General features: G+C 43.3%; 1 protein-coding gene across 1 annotated transcript in view; it reads right to left on the reverse strand.

Moving 5' to 3' along the window:
• Positions 1–13053, reverse strand: part of LOC139349040 (WD repeat-containing protein 70) — a 37095-nt gene extending 24042 nt beyond the window's left edge. Inside the window, exons 1-9 of the mRNA XM_070989497.1 lie at positions 12994–13053; positions 12002–12055; positions 11813–11896; positions 11622–11727; positions 11222–11471; positions 10548–10607; positions 9930–10063; positions 8492–8645; positions 4614–4690 (exon numbers count right to left, since the gene is read on the reverse strand). Coding sequence (XP_070845598.1) covers positions 4614–4690; positions 8492–8645; positions 9930–10063; positions 10548–10607; positions 11222–11471; positions 11622–11727; positions 11813–11896; positions 12002–12055; positions 12994–13018 — 944 coding nt within the window. The 5' untranslated portion in view covers positions 13019–13053. The remainder of the gene's footprint in view (positions 1–4613; positions 4691–8491; positions 8646–9929; positions 10064–10547; positions 10608–11221; positions 11472–11621; positions 11728–11812; positions 11897–12001; positions 12056–12993) is intronic.
• Positions 13054–13103: the final 50 nt, after the last annotated feature.

A 13103-nucleotide genomic window follows, 5' to 3' on the forward strand; every position in this document is an offset into this window, starting at 1 on the left:
GTCAGGAGCAAGACACAGAGCAGGGCAGGGAAGGGAAAACTCTCCGCTCTAATATGTGGTCCTTGTTAACGTGTAAAAACTTTCCATTGCCCATTAGAGTAACAAAGATCAAAAGAAGCAATAATAAAAATGAACTGCAGCTTCACATAATTCAAGTTATGCCTTTTATTCCAGAGGGAAACATCTGGGGCAGTCTCAACCCTCATTCTCTCTGCGGAGGTGGTTGTTTTGGGGAACTTAAAACCAATGAAAGAGTGAGATGTCAAAATATTCACATGCGGCATGAAGAAACCACCAAAAACATTCGAGGGCAGTACCTACGCCCGTTCCTCCTCCCCGCAACCCTGTTTTCCCTTCAATCGGCAGCCCCCTTTTCCCACACAAACGCTTCAGAGACAGAGAGGTGAATGTAATAAAATGAGACCCATACATCCTCAGTCATGCGTGTGCACTTTACGAGGTACCACAGTCATTCACACATCAACTGAGGAGTGACATCTCCCTAGGCCCCAGATTTTATCTGTCGGGTTATAGGCCAACTGGGGGTGATGGTTGCTAGGATCACTTTCCCAGATGATGAGATAAGAAAGAGAGACATAAGAAAGGCGTACGTCTTGTATAAGGTTGTTTATTGGTCGAATTCCGGTGATGGAGATAGGCTGTGTTGCTCGATGACCGGTTGACTGACTAACTGGGGCTCTGTTATGAGAAAGGTGGATTAGGAGGGGAAGATGCTCAATCTTGCATCACAGCTGAAGAAGATAAAGTGGGGAAAGAGCAGAAGGATTTGGGAGCAGGCGTACACACAGTGACACTAAAGCAAGGAAAAAAAAAGAAGAAACACTCTGGTCTAAGCACAGAGGCACTGATGGTACAGTGAGATACTCATTGAAGTAGATTCACAACCTAATTAATGTGACTTCAAAGTTGAAAACAGCCTTAAAAAGGCCTTAGGAGGGCAGGCGAGACCACACATTACAGGTACAAAACGCTTGACTCACGCTGAAAGAAGCTCAGCTCTTCAGATTTAATCAAGCAGTCTGGTTGATAAGATACCTTCCCACCACATCCCCATAAGGAAGTGACCCCATATTTATTTCAGTAAAAAAAGAAATATTGTACTCACACTAAAGAACTAGAGGTTACTGTCAGTCAAAACGTCAGCCATGACTAAATTGAACAAGAAGGATAAATGCGTTCCTTGAAGGTATGCCGTGTGCGTTCTTGGGCAGGATATGGAACACTTGCAGTGTAAGGCGGCCAGCAGTTGGGGACGAGCTGGACTGTGGATGAACCTGATGTGGCTAAACTATGCGAACTGCCCCAACATGCTCACACACACTATATGATGTCTGTCCTCGCTCTGCATCCCTGTTCTGTCACGCAGATCACACTAAGTAACACGGTCATAATGCCCTTTCCCCTCAAAAAATCCAGAGTAAGCTATGCCGACTTACACAAAAGGTGCTGCCAAAAAAAGAATGCCACAGATTAGCAGCATTTATCCAAACAGCAGATTGTGAATCAGCTCTGTGTGACTTTCTATTTTTGTGGATGCTCTCCAAAGATAATTACTTAGCATGTCACATTTATCACATCATGTGTTTGTTTTGAGTGCAGGACAAAGACAAATCGTTTGTTTCTGTGCAGAAAAAGGGCCTTCCATGTTGTCCTCTGGGTATCCTTGCATACAGCTACACATCCAAATCCAGCTGCAGCCCTGACAGCAGGCCAGCACAAAGGGAATCCCTGGCATTCAAACCTCCTGGAAACATTCCTCAAATTGTGTGTATTTGTGTGTGCACATGCTCAAGTGTGTCTCAAGACTCAACAGACGTAACATGTGGTCCCAATTAGAAAGTCGCCATTTGTCCTATCCTCTGCTCCACTGGCTGAAATTTCAGTCACCAAAAGAGCACAACATGAATTTTTGATGGTTCTCCTGGGGCACCATAAAGTAAAACCAAGAATCAGCCATGTCATGTCACTGAAGCCACGAACACAAAGCTTTCCACAGTCTTACAGTTTAACAGTTCTAAAGTGTGCGGCACAGTTTGTTAACTTTAACAGAATTTATTCAAGAATTTTTAAGCTGCTGCTGTTTCATTGCAAAAGGCTGCAGCTCACAAAAGTCCCAGCCATATTTTTAGTTTACTTCAAGTCCAATCCTGCCAAAGAAATACTTCCAAAGGGAGTAGACGCAGCACATATTGCCTTCCTTTTCTGAGAAATAAATCTGTGGTTTTCAAGCAGGTGTTCGGTCTTTCAGCAAAGACTCAGCTAAAGTGGCTCAGTGCTTAATATGCATTTGGGCCCCTTGGATCAAACACGAATAATGTTGGAAAACATTTTGCTGTTTTACAATCGCACGGCTCTCAAACAGACTGACACAAGAATGTGAAATGTTGACACGTTCGCACCAGTCCGAGCACAAATGCTTTTCACTGACAGACTGCAGCGGCGCGGTTCTGCCGAAGCCTCCATTCAACCTTCAGTGTGCAAGGACAATCACTACCACCCTGCTGCTGCATTATTATGCTTCATCAGTACTTCCCTCTCATCCACTTCCTCTCGGGGAGAAAAAGTCTGGGTAAATGAAATCATCCATTGAGCTGGGGGGGCAGTTCTTGAATGAGATTCCATACAACCAGGTGGGGCCTTTAATTAAGGAGCTGGGCGGTCCACTGATCATGCTTAATAACCTATTCACATAAACACTACAAAGACTCTCCAACTAGGCTGACGCAGGAAGAAAGACAGCGAGCCAAGGTGTTGGTCTGATGTTTAAGCTGATAAAGCCAGTAGCAGACACCCACTGGTACTATTGGCCAACTGCTGGACCGCTCTTAAGAGGCCCGCTGACTACAGTATGGCCTCTGCAGACTTCAAAGGATGGCACTGAAGTTGAGGGAGCAGCACATATCATGAGGTGGTGAGGGACAGAGAAGGGGAAGGGATGATTTGATGCCCCCCCATAAAAACGAGCATTACTTATGGAGCTAAAAGATGAGCGAGAGGTAACTGCTTAACAGCTAAATGTAAAGCCACAGCAGCTCTGCTCTGAGGCGCTCAAGTTGTCCTCTCAAAGATGCTAAAATTTACCGAGCCAAGAAAAAAATTAAACCCGCTGAATGAAAAATGAAGATGAGGAGAACAGAAAAAAGGACGAAAGTAATGTGACCTGTGTGTTTGGCACCTGTTTAACCCCTCGTGGCCACATTCTGCTTGCTCTGGAGGAAGGACGGGGACTTAAAGAAGTGGGGTCGTAGTTAACCAAGAAAGTCAAGTTCAGGTCTTAATCACCAAGCAGGCCCTTCACATTACAAATGTGATGCTAAGTAACAGTGCAATAGGAGAGATTTGGCATGGGGTTAGATGGACATCTTTCGCCTGTAAATCACCACAGGCAGTCCCTCCCTCTCCTTCCTCTCTCCGTCGATGCCTCTTTCCACCTCTCAGGTTGCTGCGCCGACCTGCTCTGCTGCTGTGAACCCTCCCCACATGCAGCTGCTCTGCCTGTGAATGGTTCCCTGTGCGCTCCTCTCCGCTGTTCTCCTGCGAGCTGGCCAGGGGCAACACCCAGTGCTAACGTGCCAGGGGAGGATTTCCAGAGCCTCAAATGAGCTAAATAAACCGGCCTACACATCTGGGAGAGCAGTAACACCAGTAAACACTGGGCCACAGGCTGCCCACAAAGCCATGCCCTTGTTTCCACTTAATGATGATAGCCCTGGGTTTCTGCACTGCTGCCTGTCACACTCACTTAGACTCATCACTGTGGTCTCACTCAGTCACCCGTATTCACTCACACCTGTACACAGGGCAAAGGGTTACAGCTTCTGCAGCCATACAGGACTAGAGCTGCTTTTCAGGAGGCAAAAGACTGCTAAAGCTCTGCTTTCTGAAGCAGTAAAAGATTAGAAAATGTGTGTGTGACGTCTCCTTATCCCCAGCAGTGTTTCTCTGGTCCAAATCACTGCATGCAAATAAAAAGGGCTGCATTTGGACTGCATCCAGGATAAAATGTGCCATGTGTCAATGCACAGCTGTGAGGCCAAGCTACACTTTCCAGAGACATAATCTGGACTAGAGGACTCCCTGCTGGTGACAGAGGACATGAGTGCAAAGAGAAGCCCTGAAACCTCGCCTTGGACATGACATACACAAGTTAGCTGGCCAGAGAGGATGATTCTGAATAAATGTTGGAAACAAAATATTCAGGAGGTGTTTCTATGTTAGATTTAAATATGTAACATGCCAAAGGATTTTCACCTGAGGAGATCAATTTTGTTTTTGGATGTCACTGTACACTAGACCATTTAAACATGTTTTCCTACACATTTTAGTAGGTCCTGTGGAATAATGAACCTAAACTAGCTAAATTAATTATTTACAATTAGAAAAAGGATACAGAGATGACACAGACCTGTTTCATCCAGAGGATCCTGTTCTCTAATTAGTAACAATGACACATTCAAACACTGGTAATACAAGTCCACGTTTGATACTCTCCTACATTTAGTGGCTGTATTGATGACAGCTTCTCCCTCTGAAAAGCTATTGAATAAGTAATAGATCCCGTGACAATGCAGAGCTCACACTTTAAAACTCACCCATCATTGGAGCAGGTCATGAACTCTTCTTTAATCTTGGGATGCCAGCAGCCACAATTCAGCATTGCCGTGTGGCCCTGAAAAAGAGCAGAAAGTGAAAATGAACAAACTGCACACCTTTAACAGGCGCTAAGCTACTGCTGGCCAGATCTTGTGGCTAGCTTCCAGTCACATTGAGGTGCATCATATGTGACTCATATGGTTTACTTATATGGCAACATAGACACAGAGGGCTGCCACTTGCCCCCATTTTCATTGGAGACCCACTGTCATAGTTACAGCCAGCAAGAGCTGGTGGAAACATAAAAGGGGAGATGTCGCCAGGAGGAACCAGTGAAAGTGGATTCAGGAAGATGTATTTTGGAGTCTTACAGAACACAAATTATGTGCAAAGACAGCTGTTGTTACTCATTGTTAAATCTTGAGCCAAAACCGCAGCGTAAAAGGCTCCCAGTTAATTATTTCAAGGGGGCTTTTACCTGTTTGTGACGATGTATTTTCAGAGCTGTGTGGTGTGAAGTGCTTGGCAGCTCAAGGCCTGAATCCACAGAGACGCAGCTGTCTACTACATAAACCAAAGCTGCCGAAGTTGGGCTGTAGAGAATAGCTTTAAAGCTTCATCCATAATGTTGACATTTGAATTTGACATCAATATTGAAATGCGTATCACAGGGCTTTGCAGAGTCTCATGTGGGGAGGACCGGGCAGAGCGCAGGGATGTACGTACAGCTGCTTAGAGCCGGGGAGCTCAGGAGGAGAGAGCCGAGGGCAGACTGGAGTTTCTGTCGGAATGAACACCTGGAGTCACACCAGATTCTGCTGCGATCTGGAGCTGTTTACTCACAGGAGGAGAGCTCAGATTTTACTTTTAAATTAAAATGAATTGATCCAGTTCAACCTGTTGCAGCGAGCCGTGGAGGTGCTGAACTGGACTGTATGCTAAATAGTCTCTTTGTTGACTGGTTACTGGAGAAGAGATGTACTTTCCTTCTTAAACGAGGAGAGAGGGAAAAGAAAAGAGGCTGGAAGAACCAGAGTTTGATGAGTGCTGAGTTCAGTCAGAGGCTGCACTGAAAACAAACACACACACACACGGTCGGTGGCTGCCGTTGCTCACAATCTTAAGACTAATTCACAGTATTCTGGCTGCTTGGGGCAAAACACGAATGATCCCACAGCTGAGTAAGTTAAAAATTTGAAAGCTTCATTTGAAAACTGCAATAGAAGCTTCAAATGTAAAAAAAAAAAAAAAAGAAGACGAAGAAGACATTTGGTACAGCCCTACCTGGGAGGCATAATTATGTTGCCTAATCTGGCTGCACCTTAAAGGGCTCTCCCTCAAGGACAGGATCTTTTTGTAACTTCGACTTTTGGCCTTACAACCGAGCCAGTGAACTCTGAAACAGTGCAGCAGTCTGTGTCACAGCTTCAAACAGCGAGCTCCTAGAAGAGTCACTTCTAGACATTTCCTCTGTTGGAGTAGTCCTGTGGAGAATTACTCATAACAAATGACTTCAAAGAGGGATAGTCCAGAGAGAGGCCTCCCCCACCACCAGGTCAGAGAGGAACACTTCAGCGTGCTGCAAAGAGGCTTCAGACATGACATAACGCTATATGACAGGATGCTCAACAAAGCAGAGCACTGCATGAGCCGAAGTTGACCGAATGACATTGGTATGTGTGCATCAGGAAGAGAGGTCTGCCTGTTCACTGTCACATACTTCATGCACCACTTTAATAATCAATAAAAAGTGAACTGCCTTGGTCTTGCTGTTTAACAACTAAAAAAAGAGTCGTTAAATTTTATGGCAAAGTACACACTGACTACATGAGGAGGTTAAAGCTCAAATGGGCTATGAATGGCTGCTTCCCTGCTCTGTGCAACAACATCAAAATAAACGGAATCACCCATCACTTCAGCTTCATGATTTGGGAGAAGGAGCCGCTGCCTTCCTCAGCAAATCTGATTCCTCTTCCTCAACAGTTTAGGACAACAAATTGCCAATGACTAAAGAGAAACAGACCGACATTTAAAACAGCAGTAAACAAAAATAGAGCATGATAATGACAAACAGCGTCAAGAACAGAAAGCTCTATGATAAAAACATACTGCGGACGATACAGGCATCCCCAGTTTGTTTTCATTGTGGTTGCATTTAGCATAGGCTAAACAGGTTGGTGTATTTGTTTGGTTTAAGTTTAGGATCAGCTGATTAATCGAGTAATTGATAAACTAAAAATTGGAGCTGGTAGAAAAATTCATTGGCAACTATTTTGATTGTTATTACAATGGGTGATTGTTGAAAGTTTAGGTCCTTTATGAAGAAAAGATGCCAAACCTTCTCTGGTTTCAGCTTCTCAGATGTGAGGATTTGCTTGGACTGTTGGCTGGCCAAAACAATCAACAACAGTCGATTTAAAAGAACTAGTAAAACAAATCATATCATGCCATCCTACTGCACGTGTATATAGACCTCCCTGCACACAGCGGGATGAGGTAGGAAGCGAGTAATTGTCTGTCAACAGAGGCAGAGCAGAAGCAAGGACTTAATTATCACATGAGACACAGCTAATCGACTGGGACTTTGTCAGCGGGCCAAAACGCATTTTCATTGAACCAAACTCTCCCATCAGCTCCAGATGGGCCTGAGCAGGACAAGAATGTAGGACATCCAGGAAAACACTTGCAATCAATGGGCCTTCACTTGTTCAACTCATATGGATGGTATAAACCATGTCTAAATGCACTGCAGCTGCCGCAGATGTTTGGGGGCCACCAATACAGCTTCCTTATACACAGTAAAACCCAAACATGGGCACTTAATTAGGATCGTCCTTTGTAGATGCAGGTACAAGCAAGAGATGAACCACGACAGTCCTGAAAGCATGTGGTGTTCCTCTCCCCCTGAGACTGCCTCTGGCTGGTCACACAGTACAGGCCATTATCCTCACGTACAAAAACAGACCAGCTCATGGCTACACCTTGCTACCATTATGCACTGGCAGGATCCATCCAGGGAGCAGAAGAGCAGAGCACCTAGCCTGTGTTTAGAATTAACAGCTTTAAAGCAGGCATAATTTATATTTTTAAGGAAATTATCACATCGGCACCTCCTGTCGGCTCTGTGGAGCTTTATATCAAGTTTCAGCTCACTGTTTAGCTGTTGGTCCACAACTTTACTGTTCTGGCTCACTCTCACTGATCTCAAATCATGAGCAGCCACAGTGGGCAGCTGTTTTCAGTGAAAAAGCTCTAAAAACTCACTGTACACTACTTGGTCAGGACCAAATGGCAGACGGACACAGTTAGCAACTAGCTGGTGAACAGAGTGGAGTATTTAAGAGCTAAAGAGCCTGGTATTTCCCACGGGAGTTGGTAGAGGCCCCCCCCCCCAAAAAAAAAGCTTACAGCTGGAGGTTTGAATACAGGACTGTTTGCTAACAGTTCATCATATTATGCTGATGTGTGGTGAAAGCTATGGTGCAAAATGGTTGCAGTGCCTTGACCAGGTGGGTGCTACACATTGGTGTTGGTTTAGTGAGCTTCCCCTCTTCCACTGAAGCACTTTGAGTATCATGATAAACCACTAAATTAAGTTCAGAGACCAACATGTACTTGGTATGGTGTGCACATAGTTTTCCTGTGTAATGAGGGACTATTATTGACATTTCTGGTGTATTCACTCCAGCTTTTCTACAATTGTTGGCCTGTTTGTAACCTCTAATCATCTGACCACTCTGGTTTATTGCCATGTCAGATCTCAGCAACTACTATGAATGAGTACACTATTAAGATAAGCAAATGAAACAATGGCCAAAACTACAAAAATGTGACCCACGTCGTAATAAACCGCCACGTTATGTGAGTACTGCTTTACCTTGGTGTTGGCCATATCCACAATGTACTGGTCTCCCTTCATACATTCCATGACATTGAAGCCATCACGGTCCAACACCTTCGCTTGTGCATTGCCCGAAATCACCAGGATAACATCACCCGTGATGCTGTACTGCAGGGCCCTGATCTGATGGCTGAGGGGATACACATACACACACACGCACGCACACGCGCGCGCACACACACGCACACACACACGCACACACACACACGAAGAGGACATATGAGAGAAAGCAGATACTTGTAGTTTGCAATGCTGATAAATTCTGATAAGTGTTTTTGTGCCTGTTTGCAAGCCATCTGCGAGCTTTGATTGTACAAGACTTCTGCACCAAAACATTGTTATATAAGAAGCTTTTAGTCCTTCAAAGGGTTCAGGGAAAGAAACAAACAATAGATACATGTCGCTATAGGAACAAAACAACACAACATCTGATGTGCATCTGATAATTGGTATCTTTGATCTGTGACGCACAACAGATACACAGTTTAACTATGAAACAGAAAGAATGATAATAAACAACAAAATGCTGTTATTACAGACGAGACGATAAAGTGTGCATAGTAAAAAAAACGTAAGCCTATTTAGTGCTTTTCCGAGTGGGAATGTGATTTTTATGTTTTCAATTTTACACTGAATAACACACATGTTCTACAGCGCACTGCAGTGAATACAACTTAAGAGACAGGAAACAGTCTGGAGCACTTAACCTGAGTGAGATGAGCAGTTCAGGTCAATATCAAATAGCATTAACACAGCAGGGGGTAGATGGGGCGCCAACATTTCCGTACACAGAGCGTAAAGTTACATTGCTGAATGAAAGATTGGTCAGCACCAATGCTATTTTTAATAGGGAGGCTCTGTCCTTTTTAGAGACTCACGACTTAGGACCAAATGCTCATTTTCCTCTTTGTTTTAGTATGACTGCGCTCAAAACTTGCCTTTTTGGGTCAGGAACAGTGGACGACAACAGCACAGCTTTATATATGAAGCCCAGCTTGTTAGTAAACCAAACAGGCTACTGGGTCACACTGTAATCAAATTAAATGTAGCGTAAATTTCTGTTAATAAGCGGAGGCCTGCTCCAGCTCAGCCCACTGGTTCCCAAAAGCAAAAAAGAATTCGATCTTTGATGATGGCCTTGGTGAAATACAGAATAAACATGCATAGACCCACAAACACCCACATATCTCAACCATCTGCTTCTGAAAGGCTCATTTTGAATGAAAAGAGAGGATGTCACAGAGTTAACATGAGGCTCAATGAAGCTCAACAAATGTGTGTGTGTTTGTGTATGTGTGTAGACTTTGGAACACATAAAAGATGTGAGTGCACTGGATGTCTGCATGACTTTAATTAACCACATGTTTAGCAACTGTGTTGATGTTCCACGTTGTGTTCTCGGAAGTACACTCACCACTCACAGGGCTGGAGGGATCGGAAGGCCTGCAGGGCCTGGTCCATCCCGGCAAAATCCCAGAAGCGCACATCATAATCATACCCGCCAGTCACCAGACGGGCTCCAGAGGGGTCTAAGCCAAGAGCTGATACCTGAGGAGACAATCACCTTACTTAAAACTGAAAGACAATCGATAAGCCTGTACGGCTCAGAGGACAACCAACTGCAGAAAAAGTCACACTGGCTCTTATAAAGGCTGGAAAAATAAACAGAAGCCAAATATTTAACATGTGAGTAATAATCATATTATTCAGATTTAAACTGTTTCTGGATCTGGATACTAAATTGGCTCCATGTTGAAAATAAAAAAATTACCCCTTTTCTCACTGCTGCAAAATATCAAGGGACAGACTTGCTGCTCTTACTGCTAAATTCAACAAAAAGTTGGGTAACCTTTAAAATCCATAAAACTGATGCAGATCTCCCCTGTCAGATGTTTTAGCATGTGCATAATGTAAATAAAAGATGGTGTTAATTATAAGCTACTTATGATGAATGAAAGCCACTGAATAAATTTCCATAGAGCTACATAAGGAACAATTATAATCACTGAGTGCTGAAAGAAGAAGTCCTTACTGTCTTGGTGCCGTGCTGCAGAGTAATCTCATGAGTGTCTGGAATCTTCTTCACTGGATTCTAGGTTGGAAAATTGAGATGAACATAAGGAAACAGTAAAAGACTGAAGAAGTCTGAATTAGGTGTATCGTTATAGTGTAGCGTTTGATTCCAAAATTCAATTACATATGACATTTTAACTTTGATAGGCTGAATGACTAAAGCGCCTGGAATCACAGCCATCAGCTGCAAATGAATGACTGGGAACAGTTACGCTGTTGGATGTAAAAGGTCAGGGTCGGAGCTATTTCACTCAGAACCAGAGACATTTACTTCCCTACGTGGCAGAGTGTGAGTACTCTTCATGTGAACACCACTGCATCACCGTGCTTTTAAGCAATGCTGCTTTTAAGATGTGTTTCAGACTGTGGAGATATTTTGATATGACAAAGAAAGAGGAAAAAAACCTAAAAGACAATATTAATTATTATTCAGTAGCACAAGATCATTGTTGCCCCAGAACACTAACTGATGATACACTGATGATATTTTCTTGTGCTGCCATCTAGTGGTGAAATCTGAAAAGCACCCAACAGCACAGAGCAAAAAGGTGCCTTTATTGGCCCTTTTTCACTGAAGACACTGAGACATGACAGACAGAATGCCTACTGTTAAATGGGACATTTCAGACATACATCATCATCGTCATCTTGTGCCTCCCCTTCATCGTCGTCGTCGTCATCATCATCATCATCATCATCATCATCATCATCATCATCATCATCATCATCGCTGTGAGCCGTGCTGCCTGTGTGACCTGGTGGACAAGTCAGCGTCGCACGCTGATCGTCATCCTGAGATGTATGTTGAGGAGGCAGTGGAGGCCCAATAAGCTCTGAGTCTGACTCTGAGTCTGAGTCACTGTCACTGCTGCTCTCCTGTTTTCTAAGAGGAAAAGAACACAATTGTCAGTCAAAGCAAAAATGTATTTTACACTTGTATAGCAGACATGAAACTAAAGTCTAAGGCAGTGGCAGCCAAACCAAACTGGAATATGGTATTCACAAACAATCAAACAACAAAATCCCTGCTTACCTGAAAGTAGCAGCAGCAGCTTTGCCTCTCTGACTTGATGATGACGAGCTGAGTGATTTGGAGCTCTCCCCTTCCTCCTCCATCTGACTATCCTTCTGCCGTTCATCTAAGGAAGCAACATTTAGAGTACAGTTACACACAGCCTGGTGACAGAATTACTACTAAACAGCTTATCATGTTGGTTAACCTACCTAGTATACGCTGACTCCTCTCAATGGCTGTTCGACGGGTCTGTTCAAAAATGGCATCCAGGTCAAATGTGCGGGCCTTCTTACCTGGGGGAAAGAAGACAACTCACTTGAACGATAATTGACGCAAAACCAGTCATATAAGAAATAACATAAGCATGTGAAATTATTGATCACTTGTGATGTACATACCAAAGCCAGAGAATCCCATGACAGACGCCATGTCCCTATCACCACTCATCTTGCCTGATGATGCAAAAGAAGCCAGAAAATTGTTAATCACAGCTTGGGTTATTTTGTTAATCGGCTTTTCACGTGAATGCAGCTCTCTTGGTTTTGTTGGTTTTTTTTGCAAGCAAAGCAGCATCAACTACAGACAGTTTCAGGGACCCATTGAAAGGTAACTTGTTGAAAGTGGGAAAAATACTGAATATCAAGTAGTGACGGACACACATAAACAACATTAGGGTTCCTGCCCTACCAAAAAAGAAAAATGACAGCCTCAAACAGTTATGTAACAGTAACGTTAGGCTACAAATGGTTAGAAGTTTCACAAATGACCTTAACATTGGTCAAATGGACACAAAGAAAACAAGAGTGATTAAACACCTAAAAGTTAACTTAATACTCGTCACACAATACGTGACACGTGAAAATCTATCTGCCTCCATCGAAACATGTAACTCAACTTTCATGTCAAATATCTAAGTCTCCAACAAACTGGGTTTAAGTCACAAAAATGTTTGACATCCGTCGAGTTTATATTCTCGCTTACAGTAATTTAGCCATGTAACTTTATGTTAGAAAACGTTCATATATTGAACCTTAGCTGGTGGCTAACGGTGACAGTAGCATTTCAGCTCGAATGAGAAAACAGAACAAACACTGGTGAGAGCACGAATTCTTTCTCGTTTGAAGGATATTTAAAGCTGTGACTAGCCACAGTTAAATGGCTATTACATTTTTTCTAAAAATTGGAAAACACCGAGGCAGTGAACATAAGCTAACAAACAAGCTAGCAAAACAGTTAACATGTCTGTTTCTTTTCGCAAACTAGCTTAATGCAGCTAGCTGACACATTTCAAACAAACTGGAAATACACTCCTCTACACCTGCACATGTATATAAGTCGTGTAAAACAAATACACAAAACTTAAAGATGTATGAGAGCAAATAGCTGCTACCTTCCTCCACTTTGTTAGGATCCATGTTTTCAAACACGAAGATTACCTTTGACCTCCGGAAGTTCTTCTTCTTTTCTTCAGCTTCTTCATTTCTTCTTCTTCGGCGATTG

This window comes from Chaetodon trifascialis, chromosome 20, assembly GCF_039877785.1.
Source record: "Chaetodon trifascialis isolate fChaTrf1 chromosome 20, fChaTrf1.hap1, whole genome shotgun sequence".
In the NCBI taxonomy this organism is placed as follows: Eukaryota; Metazoa; Chordata; class Actinopteri; order Chaetodontiformes; family Chaetodontidae; genus Chaetodon; species Chaetodon trifascialis.